The 20,486-nt window shown below is 59.7% G+C and overlaps 1 protein-coding gene across 1 annotated transcript; it reads left to right on the top strand.

Moving 5' to 3' along the window:
* Positions 1-298: 298 nt before the first annotated feature.
* On the top strand, positions 299-10,806 carry TBX2 (T-box transcription factor 2). Its single transcript, XM_038157815.1, has 7 exons — positions 299-1,391; positions 2,123-2,390; positions 4,847-4,993; positions 6,156-6,232; positions 6,310-6,479; positions 7,735-8,348; positions 9,201-10,806. The coding sequence occupies exons 1-7, from the start codon at positions 1,027-1,029 to the stop codon at positions 9,645-9,647; spliced, it is 2,088 nt and encodes a 695-aa protein (XP_038013743.1). The 5' UTR covers positions 299-1,026; the 3' UTR covers positions 9,648-10,806.
* Positions 10,807-20,486: the final 9,680 nt, after the last annotated feature.

Consider the following 20,486-nt stretch of genomic DNA (forward strand, 5'->3'; position numbering starts at 1 on the left):
CCGCCGAGGTGGCTCCGCGCTGGCCCCGCACCGGCGGCGCAGCCGGGGCTGACCCGGTATGCGGAAAGGAGCCGGGGGTGGGATTTCGAGCACTTTTCTCTGTCATTGGTTAATATTTTATTCTGTTGACATGTTTTCTTACTGCCGATGCTTCCGACACCTTCTTCTTTTTTTTTTTTTTTCTCCCTTTTTTTTTTTTTCCCTTCTTCCCTTCCTCCCTCCCTCCGCGCCCCCCGCCCCCCCGCGCCCGGAGCTTGGCCGGAGCTGTCAAAACCCCGCCTATGCAGATCCACAATTGGTCTGAAACGCGTAAAATCAGCAATCAAGGGGGCTTGGCTCATTAGCGGGCGGATCAGAGCAGGAAGGACATGTGAGATAGTCACAGTTTTACAGAGATCAGGACAAGATCTCACCGCTCCCACTCGGCTCCCTTGGCCATGAGCAGCCCGAGCCGCAGCGCCGAGCGCGGAGCGCGGAGCCGGGCCGGCCCCGCCGGGGCGCAGCCCGGGCCCGCGGGGGTGTGAGGGCAGCGCGGCCGCCCCTGCTCCGCCGCGCCCCGCGCAGCCCCGCGCAGCCCGACCCGGCTTTTGTTTCTATTTTAGTGTCGAGAAGGACTTTCCTGGGAGGGCTCGTTCCCTCGCTCGCTCTCCCTCGCTGCAACAACAACAACAAAAAATAAGGACCTACTGTCTCCCCTCCGCAGACCGGGAGTCCCAGGAGCCGGGAACTGCCTCGCTTTTCCTTTTTTTTCCTTCTTTTTTTTTTTTTTTTTATTTTCTTTTTTTTTTTTAATTTTTTTTTTCAATCCCGAATCTAGTTCGGCTGATTTTCGCCTCTTTTTTTATGCCTTTTTTTTTTTTTTTTTTTCTGAGAGCGTGTGTGTGTTGTTGATTTTCCTTCTTCTTCCAGAGACTCGAGCGAGTTCGCCGAGCAGGAGAGGGGAAAAAAATAAAACCCAACAAATACACACACACGCCTTTTTGTAAAGGGAATCCCTCTTTTTCTCCTGGATTTGTGGATGCACCGATGAGAGATCCAGCCTTCCCAGGGACTGCCATGGCTTACCACCCCTTCCACGCACCCCGGCCGGCTGACTTCCCCATGTCCGCTTTCCTCGCAGCCGCCCAGCCGTCCTTTTTCCCGGCTCTGGCTCTGCCTCCGGCGGCGTTGGCGAAGCCCATGCCGGACCCGGGGCTGGCCGGGGCGGCCGAGGCCGGGCTGCACGTCTCGGCCCTGGGACACCACCACCAAGCCGCCCATCTGCGCTCGCTCAAAAGCCTGGAACCCGAGGAGGAGGTCGAGGACGACCCCAAAGTAACGCTGGAAGCCAAAGAGCTTTGGGACCAGTTTCACAAGCTGGGCACCGAGATGGTGATCACCAAGTCTGGGAGGTAAGAGCCGGCCCCGCGCAGCCCCCCCAGCCCGCCCCGCACCTGCGCGGCCGCGCAGCGCCCTCGCCCCTCGCTCCATCCCGCTTCCCATCGATGAATTACCGCGGGGAGTTCCGATCCTTAGAGTTTTTCGGAGGTGTTTCCCCCCACAGCTCCTCCGAGCTCTCCCGTCACCGCTCCCCCCGCCTCCCATTACTACTTTTCCGAGCGCGATCCCAAATTAAATTCGTGCACGTTAATTGAGCACTCGGAACCCCCCGCTCCCGTTGTTTGCGCCGCTTCCCGCCGCTTCCTTCCCTCCTGCCAAACTTTCCCCACGTCCGGGGTCGTCCCCGGCCCTGCCCGTGGCCCCGGGCCCGGGGGAGGCAGCCCGAGGTGCTGAGCGGGCGGGTCGGCCAAGGGCAGAGAAATAGAAGAAAACAAGAATATGTTTTCGCCCCTTATTTCCCGAAATGGGATTTTTGTGCTTTCCCTGCCTTCTGCCCATCCCTCAGCGGGATGAGAAGAGGTGGGACGAGAAGAAGGCTGGGGATCCTCAGCGAGCTACAGTAAAAGATGGTGGTTTGGGAGCAGCAGCCGGGGCCGGGCGCTGCGGGAGGCTCGGTGGGGCCGGGCCGTGCCGGGGCTCGGTGGGGCCGGGGCCGGGCCGTGCCGGGGCTCGGTGGGGCCGCAGCCGTCGGGGGTCGGCGGCGGGCGGGGGCAGCCCTGTACTGCTCTGGGTCTCTCCGCAGGAGGATGTTCCCCCCGTTCAAGGTGCGGGTGAGCGGCCTGGACAAGAAGGCCAAGTACATTTTGCTGATGGATATAGTGGCGGCCGACGACTGCCGGTACAAATTCCACAACTCCCGCTGGATGGTGGCTGGCAAGGCCGACCCGGAGATGCCCAAGCGCATGTACATCCACCCCGACAGCCCGGCCACGGGGGAGCAGTGGATGGCCAAACCTGTTGCCTTTCACAAGCTCAAGCTCACCAACAACATCTCGGATAAGCACGGCTTTGTAAGTGCGGCTGCGGGGCAGAGCGGAGCCCCCCGGGCAGGGAGCCTGGGCGGTGCGGGGTCTGCCCGGTGCGGGGTCTGCCCGGTGCGGGGTCTGCCCGGTGCAGGGGCTGCCCGCGATCTCCCCGGGTGAACCGCGGGGCTTTAGAGCCTCCTCCAGCCGTGTCGGGCTGAGCGGCGGGGCCTGGCCAGGCCTTGCGGTGGCCCGGCTGTCCCGCAGCCCCTGGTCCTGCCCGGCACCGAGGGGCAGCTCTCATTCTCCGGGGGAAAAAGCAGGGCTGGGCTGCGGGCAGCCCCGGGCACCCCTTGGCTCCCGCATCCCCGCACTCCCCGGCCTGTCCTGCTGCGACTTGCCAGCCTTCGAGGCTCTGCGGGGACAGGAATTTTGGGAGGTGGACGTGCGGGGCCGAGGCCGTGCGGGGGCTGCAGCGAGGGCAGCCCCGACGGGGCGGTGGCCGGGCAGGAGCTGTGGCTGCCACCCGGACCGAGCCAGCCGGGGCCGGCGGCACCTGCGCTGGGTTTCCGCAGGCGGGAGAAGGGCTGGAATCGTTGGCACCATCTGCCTCCGAAAGCCCCTGTTTATATCCCTGTTGATGATATCCGCATCACCTAAAGGAGGTGAAACAAAACGAGGGAATTAAGCCAAAAAGCTACAAACCAAAATAAACGAAGAAAGGAAAAGGAGAGAGGGAGAGAGAAAAGAAAGACAGCGGAGAGCGCTGGCCGTTTGCAGAGACCCGCGGAAGGCAGGGTCAGGAGGCGAGGGGAGCGCGATCCTGCGGGAATGCACGGAGGGGGAAATCCCAGCGCCCCAGCCAGCTCTCCTTCCTCTGAGCGAGCATTTAGGGCGACAAAGGGAAAGTTCATCGTGCGCTGCTGCTGATACGGTAATTAGCGGGGAGCCGGGCCCGCCGGAGCCGCGGGGCAGCCGCGCTGCGGGGGCTGCGGGACCCCGCTCGGCCGGGGAGCTCAGGGCAGCTCCGCACCTCTCGGAGAACTTTCTTTCCCCTCTCCTTTTATTTTTTCTCCTCTCTATTTTTTTCCACTCTCTCTCTATTTCTTTTTTTCATTTTTTTCTCTCTCACTTTTATTTTTTTTCTCTAAAGGCAGGAAACAGCGTCTTTGTTAAATAATACATTGCGAGGTTATTTATAGCCAGAAAGGTAAATCGATAGAGAAGGACTCTAAAAAATACCTTCTTTTTTTTTTTTTTTTTTTGTACTGGTGAAAAACTAGTTTGATTCAGCGCTTTTAACGGTTCGCCTCCTTCAATTAAAGATTTCTGGTATCTGTCGTTGTCCAAAATCCGGACTGTTAAATCTGCGAGATGAGGGTTTAGCCAGTGCCCATCTGGTCAGAGAGGGATGATTATTTTTTTTTAAAGGAATGCAGATTTGCACGCCTGAATGAGACTTTTTGCACCATTTTTATGATAAATCCCATCTAGATTATATCAATATAACAGCGATCCGACAGTTCATCAGCAGGTGATTATTGCTTGGGTTAAAAAAAAAAAAAGGGGGGGGGATTTTTTTTATTACCTTCTAAACCGAAATGAAGTGATAATTATTTAGCCATTTGCCTGACGTTATTTGACAATAATTACTCAAGCTTTCGCCGTCCCTCTACGAATTCTGGGCAGTGAATTCTGCATTTCAGTCCGACCACAGCAGGTTGGGGAATTATTTAAAAGCTATCGTGCAGGAAAGCAGGCAGCGAGGGGCAAGGGGTCGGAGCGGCCCCAGGGGCGCGGCTTGGGGTGTTCAGCCGCTTCCAAAAATCCTCAGCCAAATCACGGGGAATTCGGGTTTTACTAAAAAAAAACCCCCAACAAACCAAACTCAAAAAAAATAAAACGAAAGGGTAGAGAACGGCTTTGAGTGTTGGCGAAGCTTTCCGACACCTGGCTGGAAAAGAAAAAAAAAAAAGTCTGTTCCTTCTGCAACGTTGCTCCGAGACATAAATTTGCTATGGCTCGTGGTGAAACGCTCCTTTCAGGTCGCAGGAGCTGGCTGGGGCTGGCACCGGCTCCTGCCGCCCCCGACACTCACCCAGAGCCTTTTAACATTTTTTTTTTTGTGGTGGTGAGGGATAGTAATTTATTTTTAAGGACGGAAATATGAAAAGCGGTGAGAAACGTGTCGAAAAGTCGCCTCGCGTTTGCAGGGCTGTAATAAAACTGGGAGATCCCTTTTGCTGCTTTATTGCCGTGCTTAACACCCGCAAAGATGCTGTTCTGCCTGCGCTCCCTGACCTCCTTCTTTGGGGACAGATCCTGCGATGGCATCCACAAAAAAAAAAAAAGAAATCTCCTTCCCTGGCATTCCTTCCTCATGGTTAATTTGAGTGGTGTATTTTTTTTTGGGATGTTTTCGGGATAAAAAGGTTTTTTTAGGGAGGGAGCTGGACGCGTGGGGCTGACGGCAGCCGCGGGCTGTGCTCTCTCGCCCATCCCAGACCATCCTGAACTCCATGCACAAGTACCAGCCCAGGTTCCACATCGTGCGGGCCAACGACATCCTCAAGCTGCCCTACAGCACCTTCCGCACCTACGTGTTCCCCGAGACCGACTTCATCGCCGTCACTGCCTACCAGAACGACAAGGTACGGCCGGGCAGCCCCTGGCCCTGTCCCCTCCCTGTCCCTCTCCCTGTCCTGTCCCTCTCCCTGCTCTCACCCCTGTCCCATCCCTCACCCCCCGTATCAGGGTATTTTTGTGTCTGGGCATGTTGGCGAGGGTATTTCGGGCCAAAAAGCAGCAACAGTAGAAAGGTTTAACCTCGAGCCCTCAGAGAGGGATGCACCCTCACACTGCTTGTATTATTATCGCTGTTTTTAGTGTTAACATTAATGCTGCCGTCAGTGTTTTTATTATTACTATTAATAATTCCCTCGTGGAGTTTGTTGCGCCTTTCTGGGCCGCGGGAGCCTTCGCTGCAGGCCCAGGCACTGAAGAGCAGCACCAGGCCTGGGCAGCCTCACCAAGAAGGTGCCCAGGGCTCTGGAGGAGCCAAAAAACAGAGGCAGATAAGCTAATTTTAGTTGCTTTCGTGATTTAGCGAGTGTCACTCTGCGAGCAGGCAGAGCCGGGAGAGCTCGATGGGGAGCGTGGGGAGCAGAGAGCCTCTGCCGTCCCCTTCCAAGAGTCGTGTGTGTGTGTTTTAACCCAAAAGCTGACCCCCACCTCCACCCCTGGCTGCTGATGCTAATTGACAGCTCTGTCTGAGGGTCCTGGTGGGCTTGTTTCCCTCGTAAAGTTTATGGCGAAGAGTCACAATCGATTAAAGAGCACTTTGTCTGCTCGCCCGCCGCAAGCTGCGCTGCCCGGCCGCGGGCCGTGGGCCCCGTCGGGCGGGGGATGCTCGGGCCGGGGGATGCTCGGGCCTGGGGTCGCGGCGGGGCCGGGCAGCCGGGCCTTTTCCAGAGCCCCTCTCGGGGCCGTGTTTCAGGGCCATGCATTATTGAGCGCCCTGATGTCGCCGGCCCCGGCAGCCCGTGGCAGGGAGGGATAAGAATAGCTTTTAACCAGCGCCGCGCAGCTCAGTCGCCATCTTCCCTCCGGGGGGCCGTGAAAAATAACTTCCTATCATTAAGACGCTATTAATAATTCAAGCCCAAACCTCAGCATCGTTTTTAATAAAGCGTGCGGTGTGTTAACGCGGGCTCCGCAGCCTGCGCCGCGCACCCCGGGCTCCCCGACGGCGGCGGGGAGGGGGGGGCGGCCAGGGCTTCACGCCGCCCCCTCTCTCCTTCACCCCCCTGGCAGATCACGCAGCTGAAAATCGATAACAACCCCTTCGCCAAGGGCTTTCGGGACACGGGCAATGGCCGGCGGGAGAAGAGGTAAGGGGTGCGCCCGTCCCCCCGGCTCCGCGCCCGCGGGGGCTCGGCCGGTGCCCGACGCTGCCTGTCGCCCGCAGGAAGCAGCTGTCCCTGCCGTCCCTGCGGATGTACGAGGAGCCCTGCAAGCCCGACCGCGACGGCGGCGAGTCGGACGCCTCCTCCTGCGAGCCCTCGGCCGTGCGCGATGCCCTGCACTCGCCCGTGGGCGCCCTCCCCAGCCCCCTGCGCCTCAAGGGCAGCGGCAGAGGTAAGGCAGGAGTCGCGGTCCCCAAATGTCCCCGAGCCTTCTACTCCCCCAGGATTTCTGCTGATTTCCTGTGGGCAGCGAGGCAAAATATTGGGGAAGATAAAGGTGGGGATGAGCACAGGGGAGCCCAGGGGTCGAAAGGATAAAAACAGAGGAAACGCAAATGGCGTTCGCGAGTTGCAACGTTTTTCTCTTCGTGTAATTTCTTTTGAATATGTATTTGATCCTCTATACACCTGATGTCTTGTACTTAAATTACACAAGAGGAAATGGCAAAGCAGCCTGTGTGCTCACCACGTTAGCCTGGCGAGCTGCCTTCCATGGGAATCTCACCCTCCCCTAAAAAAGAGAGAAAAAACAGAAAAGAAAAAGAATTAATACATTTGAAAGAGGAAAAAAAAATGTCGTAACTCCAGGGCTTCAGGCTGGTAAATGAAAATCAACCAGCATCTCCCACGCTGCAGTTGCTCGATGCTGGGCTTTGTCTCGCCGCACTATCAATCTGCTCTTTCAACTTTCCACCGACTCCATTCCCGGCAAACCCTCATCAAAACTGCAACCCCCCACCCCGAGCTGCAAGGAGGGTTTATTACACCCCTCTCCACTTTCAAAGGCTTCCCTGAATATTTGCCCCAGCCTGCAGAGCTTCACCTCACCCGCACCAAAAGGCTTTTCTCGTTTAGTGCAGCCGTTCAGACAGGGGCTCAGCTCCCCTCGCCCCTGCCAGCCCCTCGCCTCGCATCCCCCTGCCTCCTCTGAGAGCTCAATGAGGTTTTTAAAATTAAATCCCTTTCTAGGGAAGTCTGTACCATACTCCCAGCCTTAAAACTGCCTCTTTAACCTGTCTCAACCTGCACATTTGGAATAAATCCACGGCGCACTGGCAATCAGCTCCATGTAATTAAATATACTCAGGGCCATTTCCTCCCGCGCTGTCCACTGCCCGCTCTCCTCGTCCCCGCTCCACAGCCTGCCTGGACCTTGCAGCTGAGGACAGCGATGCTGTAACAGGTTCTGCTTCTCCATCAAACGTGTTTTCCTGCCTGGCACAGCCACAGGACGTGCTGCTGTTAATCCTCACTCCCTAAAGTGACCATAGCACGAGCGCCCATTTCTGCCCCCAAAATGAGTCTCTCCCATTAATAACGATCGCTGTCCCAGCCTCCCCCTGACACCAGGGCTCTTGTGAGTGACCCCTTCCTCGCCTCCCCTGGCTACTTCTGCTCTGACCCTGTGCCCTTCCGTCCCCTCGCAGAGGAGAAGCCAGGGGTTGACAGCGACGCCGAGGTGGAGAAGGTGCCCGAGGAGCGGCCGGTGGCAGCGGCCAGCCCCAGCGCGGAGGACGCGACGCCCCGCGGCAGCCCCCGGTGCCCGGAGGAACGCAGCAAGGAGAGGCACAGCCCAGAGAAAGTCAAGGATGGGGCATCCCCCCGGGAGGGCCCTGGCGAGGGCCTGTTCGGCACACGGGGCCTGGAGAAGGACAAGGTGGAAGGAAGGAGGAAAGAGACGGAGCCAGGCAAGAAGGACACGGAGGGCGGCGGGCTGGGCAAGGAGGCCTTCGCCCCGCTGATGGTGCACACGGACAGCCCCCCGCACCTGAGCACCGGGCACCTGCAGAGCCTGGCGCTCTCTGGCCTCCATGGGCAGCAGTTCTTCAGCCCGCTGGGCGCCGGGCAGCCCCTCTTCATCCACCCAGGACAGTTCGCCATGGCCCCCGGCGCCTTCTCTGCCATGGGCATGGGACACTTGCTGGCCTCGGTGACCGGCGGGGGCAGCCTGGAGAATGGAGCCCTCTCGTCCGCCCCGGGCGCAGCAGGGACGGCCACCCCCTTCCCTTTCCACCTCTCCCAGCACATGTTGGCCTCTCAGGTAAGCCCTGTGTCCCCATCCCTACCCCTGCTGTCCAGTTGGGCCCTGGAATCTCCTCTTCGTGTCCTCCCGAAAAGCTCCCTGAGCGAGTGGAGCACTTTGGGGATGCAGGTCAGGCCTGGCCAGTCACCCCCGGTGTGGGGGCATCCAGGGTGGCCCCACTGTAGGGAAGGAGCTGCTGGTGCCCCCAGCCTCCTCCAGGCCCTCAACAGCCCATAGGGACAAGGGGTGACACATCCCTGAGACGTTACCAGATTTGGCACAGGCAGGACACGGAGGACATTTTGAAGGCGGCTTCGGGGTTGATTTGAGAAGGAATCTCGATTTTTTTGCAGCTGCTGTGGCTCCTCCACAGTCAAGGGCAGAGTCAGGAGCTGTGGCCCTGCCTGACCTGGCTGTCCCCATCCAGCAGCTCCCTGTCTTCCTGTCAGCTCTGAAGCGCTCCCACAGCGCCTGTGCTGGTGCTGCCTTTCCCATCTCCTCTGATGGAATATATAAAGATGTCTTTGAACTCCCCTAATTTATCCGTCCTGCTTAACAATGTGTTTTAATGTGGTTAAGGGGCTGTGATGCTGCACAGGCAGCGTGCGGGGAGGGGACAGGGCAGATCTCAGACAGGGGTTTGTGCTCCGTGGCACCAGCCTGGCTCGGGATGGGGTGGAAGGGGGTGTACCCCCTCCCTCAGCCCATTCCACACAGACACCCCCACACTCTGTTTTTAGGGTGACACCGGGCTGTTCCATCTTTACCTTGGCTTGTTTTGGGAGCACAGCAGTGGAGGGACAGAATGGAGGACGGGGGGGATGCAGCAGGGCAGCAGCACACCTCTGACGGCTCTTTCTCTCTCCGCAGGGAATCCCGATGCCCACCTTCGGCGGACTCTTCCCCTACCCCTACACCTACATGGCAGCGGCCGCAGCGGCCGCCTCGGCCATGCCGGCCACCAGCGCGGCCGCCGCGGGGCCGCTGTCCCGCAACCCCTTCCTGGGCAGCAGCCGGCCCCGCCTGCGCTTCAGCCCCTACCAGCTCCCGGTCACCATCCCGCCCAGCACCAACCTGCTGACCACCGGCCTGCCCGCCAGCCTCAACCCCGGCTCCGAGGGCTCCAAGGCCGGCAGCAGCCGGGAGCCCAGCCCCCTGCCCGAGGCGCCCCTGCACAAGGGGGGCGGCCAGCGCCCCGCCGCCTCCCCCAAGGGCTCCCTGAAGGAGTCCCTCAATGAACTGCAGAACATCCAGAGACTGGTGAGCGGGCTGGAGAGCCAGCGGGAGCTGTCACCCGGCAGGGAGTCCCCGAAGTGACCGGCGGGGCGGGCAGCGAGCCCTCCCGGCGGGGCGGAGAAGCACTGGTATTTTGTACAGCACAGTATAAATATTTATTGCGGAGCGAGGGCTGCGAGCGGACGGGGAGCGGGGTGCTGCGGCAGAGGGACGGACCCCGCCGGCCATGAGGAGCCAGGAGGGAGCAGCAGGAGCGCAGGGCTCGCCCACCCCTTGGGCTGCGGGGCTGGGAGCGGCTCCCCCCCCCCAGCGAGGCCACGGAGCCCCCGGGACCCCCCCAGCTCCCCGCTCCGGGCACTGGGCGGCTCGGGGGAGGGTGAGGAGCTGGTGCGGTGACACCTGATGGATGGGGCGGCCCCTGCTTCGGTGAAGGGTGAGAGGGGCCAAACCCTCATCTGTGCTAGGGGAGGGGGGAAGGAAAAAAAATAATTTAAAAAGGAAAAAAAAAAAAAAAAAAAAAAAGGAGATAAGAAAAAGAAGATGGAAACCAAACCGCCTCGGCAGCCGCCGCCGCGCAGGGCGGGCACGGCGGGGGGAGCCTCGTGGGTACCTGGGCAGATATTTATGAAATAAATGGTAATTTGTGTAAATAAGCTATAAGGATCCCAGAATATGCAAATTGGTATTAATTTATTCAGAGTTGTACATTGGTGTGTACATAATATTTAGAGTTTAACTCCTCGCATTTAAGTTTTTTTCGTTTTTTTTTTTTTCATTTTACATGAACATATATATTGTAAATGAAAACTATTTAGCTCTTTGTGATTGAAGGAGATATCGGTTTCTCTGTGTTTTAAATATTGTTTATCCCGCCTGTTCTCTAGGACAATCATGTGCCACTGATAAAACAATTTCTGAAGTCATTAAAACTAAGATTTCAATCCTTTAACGGACTTTTGCAAGAAAAAAAAAATAAACTAACGAATCCGAACGTAACTAAAATACTGTTACAGTGCGGGGTATAGAGAATGCAGGAATAAACCTCAGGTTTTTATTTTTCACTCCAGAACAAAAAAAAAAAAAAGTATAATAAATTTAAATATCACAGGACTGTGCTCTATATTTGTTTTAAAATAAAAAGATACATGATTTGCAACGTGCTGGTTACTCGGGTATCTGTCTGTTCAGTTTTGATGAATTCTCACATCTTTCAATAAAAAAAAAGCCTCTACTCGGAGAAGTCCTGCCGGCTCCCGCCTGTTTCATTCCCGCGGCCGCTCCGCCCCGTCGGGGCCGCCGCTGCTCCGCAGGTGCGCAGCGCTGGGAGCCGCCCCTTCCGCGGTGCGCGGAGCGGCCGTGACTGACGGGGAAAGACGGAAACGAGCCGGGCTGCGCGGCCGCGGCCCCGGCGGAGCGCAGGGCACGACCCGCCGGCCCTGCCCGTCGGGGATCGCCGCCTCCCGGGCCTCCCCCGGCCCCGCCGCGGCAGGTGCGCGGGGAGGGGGCGCGGAGGCTCCGCAGGTGCGGCGGGGAAGCGGCACCGGGACCTTCCGCGGGTGCCAGGCTGCCTGCGCTGTACCCGGGGCGAGCCGGCAAAGCGGAGCCGGGACCTCCGGTACCGGGGCTGCGGGGACGCTCCGGGAGCGGGCAGCGCTGCTCACACCGGCTGGAACGGGGATGGACGGAGCGGGGCAGAGCCGCACCGGCCGTCATGGGGAAGGGGCGACGGGGAAGGGATGAGCCGGGCACGCCGGGGCCGTCCGGGATGGTGACGGAGAGACCCGGGCGCGCCGGTACCGTCGGAGATGGGGCAGCCGCGAGCCGCGGGCTTCAAATCCCCCCGTTTGCCGCGGCCCCGGAGCCGCTCGGGGCGTCGCGAGGCGCGGCCCCGGGGAAAGGAGCAGCGCCGTTCCCGTCCCGGTGCGGGGTTGGCATCCCCGGGGGAAGGAGCAGCGCCGTTCCCGTTTCTGTGCGGGGTTGGCAACCCCGGGGGAAGGAGCAGCGCCGCTCCCGTTCCCGTTCCCGTTCCCGTCCCGGTTCCCGGTTCCCCCGGGCTGGGCGCAGCGCCGGGCGCAGGGCGCCCTCTGCTGGCGCCGCCGCGCAGCCCCGACGGGGCGGGCCCGGCCCCCTCCTCGGCCTCCCCCGCGCTCCCGTTCCCGCGGGCAGGGAAAGGGCTTTGAAACCCCCCCAGTGTCTGAGGAGGGGTTGTTCCTCGGTGTAGGGAGAGGAGATGCCGCCTCTGGGATTTTTTTATGCTTGCAGGAGGAACAGCAGGGTGGGAATGCTTTCCCCAGGAGGAGGGAAGTGTGGTGAGTAAAGTTAGGTTTGCAGGATTATTTCGGAATAAACAGGACTCAGGGTGAGCAGCAATGTAATGGGGTCTATGTTTAGTTAGGGGGGACAGCCTGTGCGGGTGTGGGGGCTCCTCTGGCCCTTTCCCTCTAATCCATCCAGGCTGGATTTTGGGTAAGGTGGTTGGGAAAATCTCAGTAGAGAGATGGTGACAGTGCTGCAGAGCATGCTGGGGCAGCCTCACGATGGGTCCCTGCCATCCTGGTGGCTCAGGGACAGCCCTGTCACCCGTCCTGGACTGGGGACCAAGCGCTGGTGCCAGCGGGACATCTCAATCTGCCCACAGAGCACAAAGCTGCTCTTCACTGGGGAGGGGAAAAGTGTTCTGTGGGTTCAGGATGGTGACCCTGAGGAACAGTGCCCAAGGCAGGGAGCAAGACCTGCCCCCCCAGCCAGGCTGTTTCAGCAGGAGCCAAGCTGCTCCACGCCTGCCCTAGCCTTCCCCAGGCTCTGAGAAACCCTATTCAAGCAGCTCGATGAGCAGCGACCGATTAGTCACGCACTGCGCTGGGATTTCTTGTCCTCAGCTGTGAAAAGGCGCTGGGAGGCCCCGCGGGGGCACACCCGGCACAGCACCCCCATGGCTCCGCTGCTCTGCACCTGGCAAAGCCTGGCTCGGCCATGCCACTGTGGTCACTGTCCTGTCACAAAAATAAAGTTCTGTTTGTTCCGGTGGTGCCCGGAGCTGGTGTTTTACCACCCGAACGCTGCTGCCGTGGCACCGGAGCAGCGAGGTCCTCACGCACCGAAATCCTCACGAGGTTGGTGGTGAGCTCGGGATTTCTTCGGCTAAATGCACGAGGTGCTTGGCCAGGCACTAAAAATAGCAGAGCTGCCCCTGAGGGCTCCGTGGGCCTGGTGGACAAAGCCCGGCTGCCTTGGCCGAGCTGCCGTGCAGCACAATAGCGCTGCTGGAAGGGCTCCATGGGCGGGTGTTTGTAAACAGGAACAGGAGCTCATGCCAGAGCATCTCGCAGCCCGGCAGAGGGGGAGCGCTGCCGCAGCTCCTGTCCCTGGGCAGCCCAGGGGGGCTCTGCGGGACCCCTGCCCCTCATCTGGGCTGCCGGCCCTGTGTTTGCGTGTTACCCCGGGGCCACGGTGCACTTTGGGTCAAGGATGTGGGGCAGAAGAACAGAACCAAAGGATGGTTGGGAGGAATCTTAAACCCCATCTTGTTCCGAGCCCCTGCTGTGGGTAGGGACACTTTCTTCCAGTCCAGGTTGTTCCAAGCCCCATCCAGCCTGGCCTTGAACACTCCCTGGGATGGAACAGCCACAGCTTCTCTGGACAAGCTGTGCCAAGGCCTCACCTTTCACAGGGAAGAATTTCCCACCAACATTTAATCTAAACCTCACCTCGTTTAGTTTAAAATCATCTCCCTTGCCCTGTCTGTGTAAAAAGTCGCTCTTAATTTTTTATAAGCTCCCCTTAAATACCGAAAGTTGCGGAAAGGACGAGGGTCTGAGAACGATGCCACGGAGCTGGGCATGCTGTGGTGCCAGCATCCTGCCCGACACCAGGAGCTGCTCCCAGCCCAGGGCCTGTCGCTGCCACACGCAGGCTCAAATCCCCCACTGGAACTTTTCCACGAGCATCTGCCGCTCCCGACCGTGCGAGCGCGGGGTGCGGCCGTCGGGGAAGAGGAGCCCCGGACGGACGGACGGAACGGGCGGAGGGTGGGCGGTGGGGCGGCAGCTCCTTGTGTCGGGCTGGCGCCGTCCTGCCGCCGCGCTGCCTCCGCACCCGGCTCAAAGCGGAGCGGCCCCGGCTCCCGATTCGGGCCCCGCTCCCCGCGGAGCGCAGGGGCGAGGGGGGCGCAGCCGCGGTCACGGCCCCGCAGCCCCGATTACCGCGGGGCCGCCGCTCTGTCTGCGGCTCCCGAACGCGGATCAATGGACAAAGGGCAGCTGCGGGGCCCCGGCGGGCTCTGCCCCCGCTCCCGGCCGAGCCTCGCCCCCCATCCCGGCCGCACATCCCCGCGCACCTGCGCGCTCGGGGCGGGATGCGCGGCTCCGCACCTGCGGCCCGATGGGATTTATGGGGCTGTGGGGGTCAGCCCTGGTGTGGGGTTCAGCCGGTTCTGCCTGCTCCAGGGCTGAGCCCCTCTGCCCGGGTCCTTCCTCCGGGACGGCATCTCAAAGGTTTCTTAGCCCCACTCCTCCGGTTCCGGCCCGTTCTCCCCGCGGGGGCACGGTCCTTGTCCCGGACGGGGCTGTGGGAAGGACGCACGTCCAGGCTGTTCCCTGCCACAAGGTTCCCAGAGCCACTTTGATCCGTGTGGGTGTCTGGGGGGCGGAGGGGAGGGGGGGTAAGACATTATCAGTGAAAAAGCAGCTGTTTATTTTGATACGGAGCCGGTTCTTAGCCGCAGGCACCGTTTGCTCCGTCCTTGCTCTTCAGGCAGGGTGGGAAAGGGGAAAGGGGAGGCTCTCGGTTTATTCCGGTTGTTTACAGCGGCGGGTGATGGCGAGGCAGAGCCAGGTCCGTCGCCCCTCGGCGCCCGCCCGGGCCTTTTCCCAAGCCTTCCTCGGAGCCGGGAAGGGAGGAGGTTCTGCTCGGGACATCCGACGGGATGGAGCGGGGGCTCCCGGCGGGGGGAGCCCAGCTGCCCCCTCCGCTTCTCTCCTAGGGGAGAATCCACACCCCTCCCAGCCCAAGCCTCGGGCCAGCGGCACGGGAGCGGCACCGCTCGGTTGTGAGGTGGCGGAAAACCCAAACCCAACCTCAAACCTAAACCCAAGGCCAAATCCGAACCCAAATCCGAACCCGGCTTTTCCCGGCCCGGGTCGCGCCCCGAGCCCGGGGAATCCCGGCGCTGTCCCGGGCTCGGCCGCCAGGTGGCGCAGCGGCGCCGCGCCGAGGGGCGGCCCCGGGGGCGCGGCCGGGCCGGGGGTTCCCGGGGGGTCCCGGGGGGTTCCGAGGGGTCCCGGAAGGTCCCGGGGGTCCCTGGAGGGTCCCGGGGGTTCCCAGAGGGTTTCCTGGTGGTGCAGCCACTGCCCGGGGTCCCCAGGGGGTTCCTCGGAGGAGCAGCCCGTGTGGGTGGCGCTGTCAGCGATCCCAGGGGCTTGGCTTCCTGCAGCCCGCAGGAGTGGGGGATCGGTGGCAGGTACCCCACGTTGTGCCCGCCCTCCTGTCCATCTGTCCCCTGTGTCCTGCCATATTGCGCCTGTCTGGGGGTGTTTGTGTGGGTGTCTGTTCGCTTTTTCTGTTCATGTGTCCCTGTGAGCAGCCGTCCGGTGGATTGTTGAGGACCTGGCTGGACCATTCCCCACCTTTGTGGGTTCTGCAAAAACGCCCCTACCACACCTCCAGAGCCCCTTGGAATGCAGGGAATACCCACTCCGAGGCACCGGAGCCCCACCAAGCAGCCTGAAGCAGTGATGCTCTGTGTTCTGCACGGAAGGTCTTCCATTGCCTGGGGAATTAAGGGATGAAATCATGCAGGAAAGGCTGCTGCTCTCCCTTTGGCCGTAGCTGGTGACGTGAGCACAGGTACATCTGTCCTTTGCTTCCCACTGATTTCTGTAAATGGCCCTTGCCTCCAGCCCTGGGCCTGGCGCGCTCGGTAATTCTTTGGAAATGAGATCTAATTAAAATGAGACAGCGCTGTCGAGGGACTACCTAATTGTCTTTGCAGAATGACCTTGTGGAGATCCTGGCTCGGTTCCCAGCAGAAAGGTGTTGTCAGTGCAGAAATCCTGTGTGGCTGGGGGGAATCAGTTAAAGACTTTTGGGAAATAATTCCCCAGGCTGGGAAATAATGAGCTGGAGGAGACACTGCAGTGCTGCTGTCCCTGGGCCAGCTCGAGCTGTCCTTTCCTTCCAGGCCTTGGGGACACCCTGAAAATGGCTTTAAAAGAGGCCAATTCCATGTGGGGTTCAGCCAAGGCCGATGCCAACAGGAATTCCTGGGGTTTCCCTCTCCTCCCCCTGTACTCCTGTCTGCCCACAGCAGGGAGAAGGGGCAGGAATTTGGCTGGTAAGGCCTCAAAGGCATCCAGGATCCTCAGTGACGGACTCAGACGTGCCCCCAGCTCTGAGCACACCCCATCCCATGCCAGATGTGTCCTGCTCACTCCAGAGATCCCACTGGGCACCGGGAGCTGGCACCATGAGGGTGCTGCGAGGGGAGGGTGCCACCAGCCCCCTTTGTCCCTACAGAGCCCCTCATCCTTGGGACAGTTTTGGGACCAGACCTGTCCTGGTGTGCCGTGAGCAGGAGAGCAGCCTGCCTCCACGAGAGGGAGCGTTTGCAGGGGTTTTGGTTCCAGCTGGGTTGTTTTGGCTTTTCCCTGTTGTTTTAAAGCACAGACCATCCCTCTGGCTGTCTGAGCCCTTTGCCTGCACGAAATGCCCGATTTCCTGGCATGGGGGAGGACTGGGCAGAGGGGATGCTCTGCTCCCTCCCTGGCTGTATGGAGGGTCCTGTCCCACGTGAACAGGAGGACGTTTTCCTCCTTTTGGGATCATAAAAAAGGAGAAATCCCTCTTACTGGGGTGGCTGGGGAGTGTTGTGCCTGGTCTTGGTCAAGTGTGGGGCAGGGCACAAGCAGCCAAGCCAGCCCCTCACCATGGGGAGCCCTGGGTTGGGCTTGACCAGGGCCCCCAGGCAGGGATGGCTGGAGGGACCCTGACCCTGGGATAGCCCGGTGGGGCTCCTTGTGGCAGAAAATGGCTTTGGCAGCTCACACGTTCAGCCTGTGGCCTGGGGTGATCTGCTGGGACCCCATTTCAGGGCTGGGAGGGGGATCCCACCCTCCCATCTCCCTGCTCCCCTCTGCAAGTGAGACTACCCCAAGCTTGTGATCCTTCTAGAACGGGAAGGGGCTGTTTATAATTTCCCAAGTGGCTGCTCCAAATCCAAGGCCAAAACTCCCACTTCTGGGGGCACAGGATCATGTCCGGGTGCCTCGGTGGCCACACGAGCTGTGGGTGGTTTGGATGCACAAACCAGCTCAAGGCCTGGAAGGAGATGTGGTCCTGCCTCCCCCTGCCCTCCCTGCGTGTCCCTTTAGCCTGGGAGAGCCCAGACTGCCCTATCTGCAAACTGCAGAGCAGATTATCAGCCAGCACATCTGAGATTAAAGACCCCTCTTTATGTCTGGCTCCCCCAGAGCTGAGTTTGGTGCAGACTCTTTGGCACCACGGGGCTGATTGCTGGGGTAACCTTTAGCTTGGCTGGGAGAAGAGAGGAAGGCTCAGACAATCTCCAACCAAGGAGAGGAATAAAGAAAGAAAGAAGGGAGCACACAACAACAGCAGTTTATTTCAGCAGGGTGGTGGGAGGAAATTCAGGCCCAGCTCTGAGATGCTCCCGGTTCGTGTGGTCTGGGGCAGGGAGTGAGTTACTGGGACTGTTTGTCCCTTTGTTCTTCTTCAGCACCCATTTGGTACAGGGAATTCTTGGTGGAGAACACAGTGAGAAGCCCAGAGGTGGTGGCTTGGCAGCTGCAGGATGCAGAAAAGCCCCGGGGCTGCTCCTGCTTCGCTGTCCCCGCTGCACTGCAGAGCTCACACGGGTGCAGCACACGAATCACAGAGCCTGGTGCTGTGCAGGGAGGGAGCTTTTCCCTGAGAGTGCTCTGAGGGCTCTGCTGAGGAGAAATGGCAAAGATTTCTCTGTATTTTCCCCGGAAAAATGTGTGCCCAGCTGCTCTGAGCAAACCTCAGGCTTTGGAGGGTGCAGAGCCCCGATCAGCCCGGAGCTGGGATAGTCCTGGCCAGGCAGAGTGGCTTAACAGGCTTAGAGCAGCGTAGTTCTTATAAACAATCACATGAATTAGCACAAATCTCATTAGATCCCTGCTTCTCCTGGCCTCCTGTGTTCCTAATGCCCCTCACAGGGGCTCTGTGCAGGCGACAAGCAAGGAAATTCTTTCCAAGAAGGAAGAGCCGTGGCATTCTGGGTTTGCTTTTCTCAGAAGCATTTCCACTACACTTAATGCACAGGAGAGCAGAAATCTAATAGGTAAAAAGCCATTCGAGGTCCTTGGGTATTTTAAACCTGATTTAAAGTTTTGGCTGCTCTGTTAGAGCAATGATTCAGCTGCTGATGCCCAGGGGTGTCTCCCCAGTTGAGCCACAGGCACAGGGTGATTTCTCTGCTCTGATGTGCCCCAGGCAGATCTGCTTTCCCTTGGCTGCCTGGTGGCCTGGCACCGTGGGGAATGGGGCTGTCTGGGCACTGTTTTCTAGCACGTTCCATTAGGGGTGTAGGGGAAGAGGTGGTCGGTGCTCAGAAAACATGGGAATAGTAGATTTAGCCTGGGATGCTTTGGGGAAGGGAATTATTTTTCTCCTGTTGGTGCTGTGCATGCCTGCTGAATGCTGCCCACCCCTGGGCAGTGCCACCCTCCAGTCTCCCACTTCTCCTCCCAGATCTCTCCAAGAAGCAGCCCAGGAGTTTCCCTTGTTCCAGAACCACAGCAGCTCCTGGGGTGAAGCTCCTCAGCCGCTGCTTCAGGACCCGGCTTGGGCTCCTGGGAGTCGTGGCAGGAAACAACACAGGACTTTTAATGATAAAAAAAAAAAAGGTTTTTACATCTCTGCTGAAAGTCTGTGGCTGCTTCACCTCCCGGCAGAGGAGAGATGTGAGCAGCAAAGGACCGGGACAGGCAGCAGAGCTTGAGAAAGCAGCTCCCCGGGGACCCGGTCTTGGCGGAGCAGCCCGGGATGAGCGAGCATGAGAAAAGCAGCCTTAGCCCTCCAGTCACCCTTCAGATGCGTTTCCGGCTGCTTTTCATCTCGCTCCGAGTTTAAAAGCCATCTTATTCCAGCCCGGCCGCTGCCGCCAGCCTCGGCAGCGCTTCAAAGAGGGGCTGTCTGTGCGGCCGGGGGGAGCGGGGCCGTGTCCCGGGGACACTGCCAGCCCCGGGCTGCGACACGGGCTGGGACAGGGGCTGCGACACGGGCAGGGCTGCGACACGGGCTGGGACAGGGCTGCGACACGGGCAGGGATGCGACACGGGTGGGACAGGGCTGCGACATGGCCAGGGGCTGCGACACGGGCAGGGATGTGACACGGGCTGGGGCAGGGGCTGCGACATGGGCAGGGATGCGACATGGGCAGGGATGCGACACGGGCACGGCTGCGACACGGGCTGGGACAGGGCTGCGACACGGGCAGGGCTGGGACAGGGCTGCGACACGGGCACGGCTGCGACACGGGCACGGCTGCGACACGGGCTGGGACAGGGCTGCGACACGGGCAGGGCTGGGACAGGGATGCGACACGGCCAGGGCTGCGACATGGGCAGGGCTGCGACATGGGCTAGTGCACTGCTCCGACACGAGCAGTGCTGCGACACGGGCACGGCTGCGACATGGACACGGGCAGGGGCTGCGACATGGCCAGGGCTGAGACACCGGCAGGGGCAGGGCTGTGACACGGCCACAGGCAGGGGCTGTGACACGGGCAGGACCTGCCCTCCAGCAGCCCCTCTGCTCCAGGAGTCTGTGTGTTCGTGTGTTCGTGGCTGCTCTGGGACAGGGCTGTTTGTGGGGGACACGGCAGAGGGGTGTCCCCAGACCCTTTTTGTCCCTCTGGTGAGCTCAGCCTCACGGCGCATCTCCACTAAGCCAGGGATCTCTTGGGGTTTTGCATCCCCTTTTTACACTCCCACTTTCCTCTTCTCCCCTGCAGCCTCTCTGCGGTGTGGCTGGGGATGAGCACGAGCAGGGGCGGTGGGTGACACCACTGTCACATGCTCAGTGTTGGAGGGACACAAGGGGATCCCACAGAGCGTGTTTGTGGGGTTTGGCACTTGAATCACCTGGAAACATCAGTGTCCAGCAGAGCTGTGACTGTGCTGGCCAGCAGGGTGGTGGCTGTGGCTGTCACAGCTCAGAGGGTGCTGGTGGGTCATCATCACAGAGGGACCATTGCCTGGGGTTCTCCTGCATCCAAGTGACAGCTGGGAATGGGATCTGCTCCTTCCTGGGCCATGCACAAGTGATTTCACCCCACCGGTGCTCTGGAGGCAACACCTGAATTTGGCTCCAGACAGACAGAGCAGAGGGGCCAAATGGTGTCAGGAGCCCAGGATGAGCTGCAAAGCTCCCTGATGGAAACGTGCTGCCCAGCCTCTTCTCTCCTTGGCTTTTATTTGTTCGCCAAGCCCCTGGATGTGATTCTCCATTTTCTCCCAGGGTTTTTGCTGCAGCAGATCTGTCGGGAGAAGTGCACTTACAGCTCGGTGACAAAACGCGTTCTGGAGATGGAAAAAGCCCTTTTCAAGGAAAACATGACATTTCAATGGAAAAGTACCTTTGCATGCTGTTTCTAATTTTAAAGCTCTGCCTTGGAATGCTCCCATGGACTTTGAAATCAGAGCTGGCTCTTATGCTTTCCAGGTTTTATCCACCTTTCCTATATAATTTCAAATTGCTCCCTCTGTTAACGAGACAATTCTGCCTTGGTGGATTTTGCTTAGACTGCTTCCAAAGCACAGTTTCCCTTACCCCATCCCTTTTTTCTGTGTTTTCTTTCCCCCAGCTCTAGACTATAAATACCTTTAGGCCAGACTGTGGGAACTGCACAAAGCCCTGTACCTGGCTGAAGCCTCCTCA

The sequence above is a fragment of the Motacilla alba genome, chromosome 19 (genome assembly GCF_015832195.1).
Source record: "Motacilla alba alba isolate MOTALB_02 chromosome 19, Motacilla_alba_V1.0_pri, whole genome shotgun sequence".
In the NCBI taxonomy this organism is placed as follows: domain Eukaryota; kingdom Metazoa; phylum Chordata; class Aves; order Passeriformes; family Motacillidae; genus Motacilla; species Motacilla alba.

Excerpts from the sequence above, each read along its gene's own strand:
- TBX2 (XM_038157815.1), top strand. The coding sequence starts at position 1,027 with ATGAGAGATCCAGCCTTCCCAGGGACTGCCATGGCTTACCACCCCTTC. Across the intron at positions 2,391-4,846 it reads TCTCGGATAAGCACGGCTTT|ACCATCCTGAACTCCATGCA; the intron begins GTAAGTGCGGCT and ends CGCCCATCCCAG. Across the intron at positions 4,994-6,155 it reads CTGCCTACCAGAACGACAAG|ATCACGCAGCTGAAAATCGA; the intron begins GTACGGCCGGGC and ends CCCCCCTGGCAG.